This window comes from Anolis carolinensis, unplaced genomic scaffold (genome assembly GCF_035594765.1).
Source record: "Anolis carolinensis isolate JA03-04 unplaced genomic scaffold, rAnoCar3.1.pri scaffold_10, whole genome shotgun sequence".
In the NCBI taxonomy this organism is placed as follows: domain Eukaryota; kingdom Metazoa; phylum Chordata; class Lepidosauria; order Squamata; family Dactyloidae; genus Anolis; species Anolis carolinensis.
Window position 1 is genome coordinate 15,546,952 of NW_026943821.1, and position 11,658 is coordinate 15,558,609.

General features: G+C 43.4%; 1 protein-coding gene across 3 annotated transcripts in view; it reads left to right on the top strand.

Annotated features, from left to right (window-relative positions):
* The window catches only part of LOC100555230 (retroviral integration site protein Fli-1 homolog), a 39,045-nt gene extending 29,130 nt beyond the window's left edge, over nt 1-9,915 (top strand). For 2 of the 3 annotated variants that reach the window (XM_008120940.3, XM_062962610.1), the window contains exons 5-9: nt 61-144; nt 1,553-1,618; nt 3,547-3,606; nt 6,150-6,197; nt 7,269-9,915. In XM_008120940.3, coding sequence (XP_008119147.1) covers nt 61-144; nt 1,553-1,618; nt 3,547-3,606; nt 6,150-6,197; nt 7,269-7,768 — 758 coding nt within the window. In that variant the 3' untranslated portion in view covers nt 7,769-9,915. The remainder of the gene's footprint in view (nt 1-60; nt 145-1,552; nt 1,619-3,546; nt 3,607-6,149; nt 6,198-7,268) is intronic. The other variant, XM_008120941.3, reaches the window with a different exon arrangement.
* Nucleotides 9,916-11,658: the final 1,743 nt, after the last annotated feature.

Sequence of the window (11,658 nt, forward strand, 5' to 3'; positions counted from 1 at the left end):
GATCAAAGTGTCTTGGCCATGTCTCGCTAACCACTTTTCTGTTTTCTTTCTCCACAATAGGCAGCCCCACTTTTACATATCCATCTGCTCCAGTCATTACGCAGCAGCCTCCCCCTCCACCACCAAGAGCCCAAGTCAAAACCGGTGAGTTGATGCTACAAACTCATTGCCTATAGTAGTGGTTCCCAACCTGTGGTCCGTGGACCAGCAATGGTCCACAAGAACTAGCCTCAGTGGTCCCCAGCCTCACCGTTACTACTACGGATAATAACATAGCCCAAGCAAAAACATTTTTTCTTGGTGTCTTCATTTTTAGGCCTGTTCCTGGAGTTATTTGGGGTGTTGATTTCGATAATTGCATTGGATAGACCATATTAAATATGGTTTTCTGTGGGTGAGCAGATGATGACTACTGGATGGCATATGTTCTGTATCAGAAACTAAAGCTGATGTGGTCTATCCAATGCAATTTTCTGAACCCAAAAGGGTTACGAATCACTTTTTGGTCAACTTTAGAGTTGGTTTGGTTATTTGGGGTATTGATTCAGAAAATTGCATTGGATAGACCACATCAGCTCTAGTTTCTGATACAGAACATATGCCATCCAGTAGTCACCATCTGCTCGCCCACAGAAAAACATACTTAATAATCTGTAGCTGATGTGGTCTATCCAATGTAATTTTCTGAATCAGCATCCCAAATAACCCCAGAAACAGGCCTAAAAACAAAGACACCAAGAAAAAAAATGTTTTGGTTGGGCTGTGTTATTATCCATAATAGTAACGGTGAGGCCACAGACCATATTTTAGTTCTTGCGGATCACTGGTGGTCCATGGACCACAGGTTGAAAACCACTGTTCTAGAACCTAATCCATAATCTTAAGGTTTTGATCAATGAAGACCTAATGGCTTTAAAACCAACACAACCCTTGCATAACATACAATTCCTAAAGAGTTCTGGTGAAATCAAAAACTTCTGTTGTCTTACTGCTGAGTTTGAACTTTCTGTAGTCTTCCCTCTCATTATAGTAGTCATATATCTCTAAATCCTTTAATACCAAAGTGTCTTCCAGTCTGGTAGCTTTGTACTTTGCCTTACAACGTCCTAGTGCTGTTTGGTCCTTACTGTGGGTGAGCAGATGGCGACTACTGGATGGCATCTGTTCTGTATCAGAAACTAGAGCTGATGTGGTCTATCTAATGCAATTTTCTGAATCAGCACCCCAAATAACCAAACCGAATCTAAAGTTGACCAAAACAGATTCATAACTCGTTTTGTACTAATGTTGGAGAGTGGTCCCTGCTCGAAAAAAGGTGGGAACCACTGAGTTAAAAGCTTTGTCTCTGCTGCATCTGCCTCTAACTGATTCTGTTCAACGTGCCATAGCAGTCATGTTGAATTTCTTCTCGGTTAGTGTCTCTTCCTTGCATTGGGAGGAGGAGCACGTTTCTTCTGTTAAAACACAGTGTAACAACACCCATTGTGGTAAATGTTGATAAAATACGGCACCCTTGTCTAAATTGGGCAACTTTTCTTCTCTTTTGGTCCAGAGTCTCCATATGAAGAAATACGGAGGAGCAGCTGGGGCAGTGGTCCTATCAGTACATCTTCCAAAGGTACAATTCCTTTCGCAGAAGGGACATTGAGAAGGTCTCCCATTTTAATTGGATTGAGTCTTGAAGAACCACATATGTGGGACTGGTCGGGGTAAATTGTAGGGGTGATAAGGAAATATGATGTATATATTCAGTTTTAAAAGGAGCCCCAGTGGCGAAGTGCGTTAAAGCGCTGAGCTGCTGAACTTGCAGACCAAAAGGTCCCAGGTTCAAATCCCGGGAACAGCTTGAGCACCCACTGTTAGCTCTAGCTCCTGCCAACCTAGCAGTTCATGCCAATGTGAGTAGATCAATAGGTACCGCTCCGGCGGGAAGGTAACGGCGCTCCATGCAGTCATGCCGGCCACATGACCTTGGAGGCGTCTATGGACAATGCGGGCTCTTCGGCTTAGAAATGGAGATGAGCACCAACCCCCAGAGTCACCTCCGTAGACACCTTCTAGGTCATGTGGCCGGGCATGACTGCATGGAGCACCGTTACCTTCCCGCCGGAGCAGTACCTATTGATTTACTCACATTGGCATGTTTTCGAACTGCTAGTTTGGCAGGAGCTGGAGCTAACAGTGGGTGCTCCCGCTGCTCCCGGGGTTTGAACCTGGGACCTTTCGGTCTGCAAGTTCAGCAGCTCAGCGCTTTAATGCACTTCACCACCGGAGCTCCATAATTTAGCACTACTTCTTGCTTAATTTAAAATGTAAAGAACTCATGTGAGTGCTGTTTCAGAAAAATAAGTATTCCATTTTTGTTTCTTTTGTACTTTATAGCCATATACAACTGGAGTAGTGGAGGGTTTATGTCAAGGAATACATGTCTGAATGGCTTATATGAGAGGCAGCTTGTCTCTCTGTACCCAATTCCTAGGGAAATAACACTGAGATAGGAATAATATTGTTGATTCTGATGGTGGGATTCCACTTGATCAATATGGGATGTGCCAGACTAGATATGGAATGGATTTAAGGAGAGATTTTGCTTCCAGAAAGAACAAGATGGAGCCCCCTACCATTCCATGTACTTTTTTTTTTCCATGTCAGGAACGACTTGAGAAACTGCAAGTCACTTCTGGTGTGAGAGAATTGGCTGTCTGCAAGGATGTTGCCCAGGGGACGCCCAGATGTTTTTTTGATGTTTTTACCATCCTTGTGGGAGGCTTCTCTCATGGGGCCGGGCTGTGGCGCAGGCTGTTGAGCAGCTGCAATAAATCACTCTGACCATGAGGTCATGAGTTTGAGGCCAGCCCGTGGCGGGGTGAGCACCCATCAATTAAAAATAAAAAATAGGCCCTGCTCGTTGCTGACCTAGCAACCCGAAAGATAGTTGCATCTATCAAGTAGAAAATAAGGTACCACTTATAAAAAAAGTGGGGAGGCAAGTTTAACTAATTTACGACCTGGAATGAGGAAGTGCCGTCACAGTGGATGATGAAGCAGCTGCTCCCCCCTGTGGCCAGAATGGAACATCCCCTCAGGAGAAGGTTAAATTGCCTCTGCATCTGTCTGTCTCAGTCTCTGTTTGATGTGTTTATGGGCATTGAATGTTTGCCCTATGTGTGTATAATGTGATCCGCCCTGAGTCCCCTTCGGGGTGAGAAGGGCGGAATATAAATACTGTAAATAAAATAAATAAATAAATAAATGTCCCCGCATGGAGCTGGAGCTGATAGAGGGAGCTCATCCGCTCTCTCCCCGGGTGGGATTCGAACCTGGCAGCCTTCAGGTCAGCAACCCAACCTTCAAGTCACGAGGCTTTAATACACTATGCCACCGGAGGCTCCATTCCATGTACTAAAACTGCTTTTCAGATATTCCAGCCAGACTCCTCTATCAAAAGAACAAGGTGCAGAGAGTTAAATGAGGCAATTTAATCACAGAAGCACTGTCATTTGCTGCTCTCTTTAATGCTTCCTTTTCTTCTCTTCCACCTTTGAGGTTCTCCACCACAGATCCAGAGTGTGAGTCGAACTCCTGATTCAACACGTGTTGCACCAGGTACGTTTCCACCCAAATTTCCACCTTTTCCTATCTTAGGATTGCCAGCTTTCTTTTTTTTTTTAAAAAAAAAACCTGTTCCCGAGCCTTTAACGGTATCACGATCTGTACAGTATATTGTATTTCTATGCTAAGAACGTCACCTCTCCTAGAAGAGGGGAATAAATGACTCTCCCATTGTTGAATGGTTGTTTCCACCAAACTTCATCACTGGCCAGATAGACTGAGGATGATGGCCAAATCTTGTCAACAAAGTCTAGTGATAAGAAGGTTCCTCAACTTTGATCTTCTCCTATCTGTAGATCCAAGCGTTAAAGGACTAAGAGCAAACTGAGCTGATTTGTTTTCCTGATCGCATGATTATTGGTCTTTTGGGGCTTTTGGAGTGATGGTTTGATGGTGATAGTAAATATATTGTGTTGTCGAAGGCTTTCATGGCCGGAATCACTGGGTTGCTGTGAATTTTCCACGCTGTATGGCCATGTTCCAGAGGCATTCTCTCCTGACGTTGCATCTATGACAAGCAACCCCTGAGAATACCTACCATAGATGCAGACAAAATGTTTCTGGAGGCATCCTCAGAAGTTATGAGGTCCGTTGGAAACTAGGCAAGTGGAGTTTATATATCTGTGGAATGTCCAGGTGGGAGAAAGAACTCTTGTCTGTTGGAGGCAAGTGTGAATGTTGCAGTTGGACAGCTTGATTAGCATTGAATAGCCTTGCAGCTTTGAAGCCTGGCTGCTTCCTGCCTGGGGGAATCCCAGGCAACACTCAAGTGCAACACTAAAAAACCAGGGGAATTCCATACAGCAAACTATCATGGCCAGCTAACACTTCCCAACAAAGGATCCCCCCAGGCAAGAGTCTTTGGATGACGTGTTTTATATTGGAATGTATGTGAATTATATTTCTATGCCTTTCTCAATTTTAATAATCAATGTTTTATGCCCAAGGCACTGCACAAGTGCCATTTGTAAGCCGCCTTGAGTCCCCTTCAGGGTAGATATAAATATGGTAAATTAAAAAATAAAATAAAAAGAAATCAAGCTGGCAAATTGCAACATTCACACTTGCCTCAAACAGACAAGAGTTCTTTCTCTTGGACGTCATTCCACAGATATATAAACCCCACTTGCCTAGTTTCCAACAGACCTCACAACCTCTGAGGATGCTTGCCATAGATGTGGGTGAAACATCAGGACAGAATGCTTCTGGCACATGCCCATGGGTAAGATAAAGGTAAAGGTTTCCCTTGACGTTAAGTCCAGTCGTGTACAACTCTGTGGGTTGGCGCTCATCTCCATTTCTAAGCCGAAGAGCCGGCATTGTCCGTAGACACCTCCAAGGTCATGTGGACGGCATGACTGCATGGAACCCCGTTACCTTCCTGCTGGAGCAGTACCTATTGATCTACTCACGTTTGCATATTTTCGAACTGCTCGGTTGGCAGAAGCTGGAGCTAACAGCGGGCGCTCACTCTGCTCCCTGGATTTGAACCTGGGACCTTTCGGTCTGCAAGTTCAGCAGCTCATCACTTTAACACACTGAGCCACCGGAGGCTCTAGCACATGGACATACAGCCCAGAAAACACAGCAACCCAGTAAAGATATTCTTAGAATGGTCTTAAAGCAGCTTCTTTTGCTCTTGTAGATGATAGAAAGGGACACTGTGGCTACTTTCACATTGCTAAGTAGAGGGCAGAAAAGGGCACCAATTTGAATATATATATGCTAATATATATGTGCAGAAGCACACAGAGAAGAAATTACTAAGCAGAAAGGCAATGTGCCTCCCCATAATGGGGAAGTCACGAACATGGTTGATTTTGTGTTTGCTGCCTGGATGTTCCATATTGTGGAAGGTCAACCTCAACCTTCTTCAGATTTTAAAATAGACAGATAAGATGATCTATCCAATAGAAGATGCCTTCCATTAAGTAACCGTCCTATGTGAAGTAAGACCTATTGCTACCCTGGGCAGGCCAGGAGTAGGACTGTCAGAGAAAAAACTGGAGAATCATAGAATCATACAATAGTAGAGTTGGAAGAGACCTCATGGGCCATCCAGTCCAACCCCCTGCCAAGAAGCAGGAAATCGCATTCAAAGCACCCCCGACAGATGGCCATCCAGCCTCTGTTTAAAAGCTGCTACAATGTTGATGGTTGGAGGGGATTTCAGCTAAGATTGCTGGTCATGTAAGCAACATCTGGTGGAATTCTGCACAACCAATACAAGAGCAGGAGCACCATCTATTATTCTACCTATCAACTCAGTGTTTTGTTTGTGTACCTACACACATAGACAGATACAATATCAGGGTTGTTTCATCTGCCATGCTGTTTGTATAGAAGCATAGACCTTTTCAGTACAGAGGTACATTCAGTCATTCTGTGTAGCCTAGCCCAAGGGTGCATCACCTCCATCAGAGGTAGGCTGAAACTCTAAGTAGGACATTGGGAAGAGGCAGAGCTGTAGATGGGGAGAGAATCTCGGAGTGCATTTGACTCTAGTCCCTCTCTGATTCCCTTCTCATTCTCACCAGATCCATACCAGGTCCTGGGACCCACCAGCAGCCGCTTGGCAAATCCAGGTGGGTCCAAATGTCTCTTATTTGGAGGGATTGGGGGGACAAGTAGAAATTGCTTAGGGGGTTCCTTCTTTTCCATGCAGAGAACATTAGGGAGGAAACATTCTGTCTGTTGAATGTTTGCTGTGGTTTAGGATTAAGAGGTCATGGGGTAAATAGCAAATATATGGTATTTGCTGTAGATGCAATAAATCCAGATAAGCTAGCCAAGACATCTTGTATAGAAGAAGCTCAAGGAAAAAGGAATGGTGGGAAGGAGTTACGTACAAGCTTAGTTACACTGATCTGCAGTGGTCTTCTCCATCGTACTGCCTCTGGATGTGTTGGACTACCAATCCTAGCAAAGAGGTATAGTCCAATACATATAGAAGGCACCAAATTGGGGAAAGTTGGTGGTTCTCAAACTTGGGCTCGTAAGATGTTGTTGGATTTGGCTAGTGATCAGGGATTATGGGAACTGTAGTTCTACCCTCCTTACTTTTCAGAAGAGCCTGAAAACCTGGCTCTTCCAACAGGCCTTTGGTGATTGACTTCCATAGCAAAGGATTGACCAGTTGCCCATTTTTATTTTTACTGCACTTCTTTTAGCTGGCCATAGTCTCCTTTGTTTATGCCTCTCCCAGCACGTTAATGGGATAATGGTTTTGTATCATCCTCTCCCTGACTGTATTTGATACTACTAGAACTTTTATGGCCCAGTTCTGTTTAGGAGCCAACCCAGGATTTTATCAAGCATGTTTGTTTTATATGATTTTATTTGTTTTATGACTTGCTTTATTGTTGATTGATTTGTGTTATTGTTGTGCTTTATATTGTCTGTTTTGCCTGGGCTTGGCCCCATGTAAGCTGCCCCGAGTTCCCTTGGGGAGATGGGGCGGGGTATAAAAATAAAATTATTATTATTATAAAACATCTGAAGAATTCAAGATTGAGGATCAGTGTTCTTCCATGGCCAGTCTGGTTACTGATCCATGTCCACTCTCTGTCCATTGGGTATAGAAAGGTTGAGCAAATAATTCACTCAACCTGCCCTGCTACAAACTGAAATTAACTCCGCTCTTGTTTCCCTGACAGGCAGCGGGCAGATCCAGCTGTGGCAGTTTCTCCTGGAGCTGCTGTCCGACAGCAACAATGCCAACTGCATCACTTGGGAAGGAACCAATGGCGAGTTCAAAATGACAGATCCCGATGAGGTGGCGAGGCGATGGGGTGAGCGCAAGAGCAAGCCCAACATGAACTATGACAAGCTGAGCCGGGCACTACGCTATTACTACGACAAGAGCATCATGACCAAAGTTCATGGCAAGCGCTATGCCTACAAGTTCGACTTCCAGGGCATCAACCAGGCCCAGCAGGGGCAGCCCGGAGAGCCTGCCCTGTACAAGTACCACCACACGGACCTACCCTATCTTCCCTCTTACCACCAGCAGAAAGTAGGCTTCAGCTTGAGCCACACCAATCAAATGCCCACCTCGTCCACTGGCTTCTTTGGGGCACCTTCCCCTTACTGGAATTCCAGCAGTGGAAACATCTACCAAAGTCCCACCATGCCACGGCAGAGTCCCTACTACTAGCCAACAAGGGTTCCAGATATACTTGAACTTTTTCTGTCAAAACTCACCACTCAAACACCAGTCAATTCCAAGAATCATCATAAGTAAAGAGGGGTGGTGAGTACCTGGCCAGCAAGCAATGGGATTGTCCTCTCCCTTTACTCTTTCTGCAAAGCCATTGTTTTTCTTACTTATCACGGGACATGACTGGAACCACTAAATGGCTGGATCTTCTATTATCATCACTTAAATTTGCACATTTAGTATGGAAGGAACTAAGTGTTAGAAGAGACAAGGAGCGGCATTGTATCTACAAAATCTGTATCCCTTAGTTTGAGGGATTGCTTGTTTATTAATGTTTATTGCAAGTTGCCTTGGGCAACTCCCAAGTTCTCCCAGTTCCATGCCCAAAAGCCAACTAGACTGTTTTCATTTCTATGGCAAAACTAGTGAAGCAGCAGTACCCCCCAATGTTTTGCCTCAGTATCAGAGGGCAGCAGGAAAGCATAGGGGACAGAGTACAAACAATCTCACACCTTGGTCCAAATATCACGTCCTCACCACCATCTGTGGCAAATACTACAACCTGCCTTATGGTAGAGTTGGCCCTAAAATTTCCCTTTAAATTTAATAAACTGTAATGCATTCATAGTCATAAAACTGAGCAGTCTACTTCTGTACTGATGTCAGAGGTTCAAAGCTGAAGTAGAGAACACAGCCAATGCCATTACTTTAAGTATTACATTTTTAGTAAGCTTCAACTTTTTCAGCATTAGGGCCATGTTGGGCTCAATTGTACTTTTGTGGGCCCACATCAATTTTCCCGCATATGTGTGGAGTAGCCTATCTTCAATCAATTGTAATGGACTTGACCAATCCCCCAGCCGACCAGACCAGAGAGAGAAATGCACAAAAGAGGTGCTCTGATCTCTCTTGTAACATCAAATCCCACTAGTGTTAAAAACATTTGGTGGGGTGAGATATAAACATGATGGAAATGATTTTACTATGTTGCTTTGTCCTGTAGGGAACATCTGCCATCGATCTGGGGAAAGAGCAGCAACTGTGGCGTGTCACTAGTATTGCTTCTTCCCCCTTAAAACCAGTTTTGTTTTATTTTAGTTTCGTGATTCTTGTTCTTTGAAGAAAGATCAAGTATGACAATAGATGCTTATCAATTCATATGTGAAATTCAGTAATAAATATTAAGATTTGGTCTACTTTAAGCATTAGGAAATTAAGAATTCAGCTCAGAATATAGAAAACTTCAGATGTTTGGGACAACTTTCATAATCCCTTGCTACTGACTGGTGGGATTTTTAGTCCAAAAATATCTGGGAGGACAGTTTCCTAGGCTTCGTTTATATCGAGGTTAAAAACTTTTGATTTTCTAGATGTTTGGGAATTAAATTCCCAGAAGACCCAGTCAGCATAACTAAGGGAATGGAGTGTGGGAGTTGGAAGTTCGGAACATCTGAAGTCCAAGGTTTCTTCTCCTGTTTTACCATTCCCCCCCCCCCCCTTCAATGAAATATGACTGGATTCATTTCATAAAGGGGGAATTATATAAAACTGCTTTAGTCTGCAATTTAGATATTCACGAGGTAAGAAGCATGTGACACCAATCTGCAGCAAAATGAGGCAACAGGCCAGACTGCACCATGTGAAGAACTGGCTTGTTATTCATAGTGATCCATAAAAGACAAGTATCTGAAGGACCGCATGTTGTCCACACCTCCTTTAAGACTTTAGGGAGATGGGCAAAATGGGACTTACTGGCAATAATTCAGCGCAAGGGAATTCTTAGAAGGTGGGGAACAAAAATACCAGCATATTTTTGATAAAAGTTGTTAATAATTGTTAATAATAACTTGTAAGCCACTCTGAGTTACCTTCAGGATAAGAGGCGGGGTATAAATGTAGTAAATAAATAAATAAATAAATAAATGTGCCTTAGAATGGGAGAAACAAAAAAACATTAGGAAATTGTCAAATAATGGTGTCTTAGAGAAGGGAACTGGTGCTCTCATTAAAAGTGCCTGAATATGTTAACAAATGTATGCTTGTGAGTAAACCTTCTGTCAAACCCTAAATTCTTGTTTTGTTTTTTTTAAAAATTCACTTGTTTTGTACTAGTCCTCTTTGCATTAAACATTGTTGTGGTATAATGGAAGCTTTCTGAATTAGATGGAGAGACTCAAGGGCACTTGTTTTCATTGGTGAAAGAATCAAAAGAATGTTAGTGTTTAATATTATGTTGTTTATGCATGCCAAGTACTTTGCCTCCATTGTCACACTCATCTTCAAATCTGTCGTTTAGGTGGCTACAGAAGAGACTGTGCTGTCACAGGATAGGCATAAAGAAATGCCATCTTTTCCCCAGCTTTCCAAACATTTGTCAAGCAACATTTCCTTAGGACCTTTACAGGAGCTTTCCCTTGCGTAGCACCCTTGATGTGCTTTGAGCAACAATTCCCACCATTCTCTGCATGACCAACAGCACAAGATACATACTGAGGAGGTGTGGAGAAGTAGAGTATAAACAAAATAACAATTGGATGGCAAGACTGTGAGGAGAGAACACACCGTTCATGCAAACTTCTGGATAGACCTGGCATACCTTATCAGAAATTGGCTTGCATCTATACAGAATAGGATTCCAACAGCAATGAACAAGCTGTTTCAAGGAAGCTTATCTGATGCTTCTGATTTTCTCACTGGGGAGCTTCCGATAAGCTTCTAAGAACCATTAAGGAACACAGGATGTGGCCTGGTACCAGGTAATAGAATTGGTCTTATCAAGTTCAATATAACCTATATGATGGCTGAGGACAATATGATTCAATCCCTACTTTAGACTGACCAGCAACAGCTCCCCAAAGCTTTCCTAGACCCATCCAGAGATATTACCTGTTGTATACACTAGCAAAGTGTGTACTCTTACCACTTAGCTACACCGTAAGAAATTGCTTTACAATTATCAGAATTCTCTTAGCAACATAACCTGATATGTGTGCAGCCTTTTTTTTTTAATGCTGTAGGGATTGGCAGCCCCTATACCCGACGACGAAATCCTTGAAGCCGCCCCACATAGCCAATTCTGTGCTTATTTATGATCAGAAGCACATCTGGCTACATCCCCATAGCGAGAAGCACAATGACAAAATCAGCAGTGAGCTTTATGGAGGTGCTCCAGAGGGCTCAGTGCTTCTGTCATCATTGTGTGTCCGGCTATATCAGGGGTCCTCAAACTAATGCCAGCAAGCCAAATCGTTTTCCTAGTCCCCGCCCTGAACTTTATACTTACTGCTACTGATGGGATGTAGGATTGAGAGCAGTGAGTCACATCATTGGTCACCTTTGCTCAATTTTGTCTACAGCAAGATTGCTTTTGGACTACATCGCCACAGTCTCTCACTAGCAAATGAGAATTGTAGGTCAAAAACATCTGGCTGGCCCAATCTCTGAACAACAGCTGTTCAAGTTTGCTTAGGGCAATCTATCCCAGGGCCCTATTTGACATGGGAGGCTAAAGCTGAGGCCTTCCCAGTGATAAATTTTGAAGTGTAGCCCTGAAGCCAGAGACCTGCCCCTTCTTGTCCAGTACTACTTAAAGAGCCTTCACAATGATCCTGTCATCCCCAGACGAAATGTCCATAAGGGCACTTATGTTGAAATGCAATTCAGCCAACTCCATTATAGCTTCTTCTACACAATTACTAGGATTCCTTAGAAGAGAACTGCAGTCATTTCCCAAAAGATGTGTCATGCCCCATAACCTGTTGGTCTCTTTCAAAATCTCTACCAACACTGCCTTCTATGGCTCCAGCTCTCTTATTTGTTTAGCCAAGAATGCAGTGCTGTTTCTTAATCCCCGTAGCAGCTGAGCCTTGCCCCCTATAACCATCTCC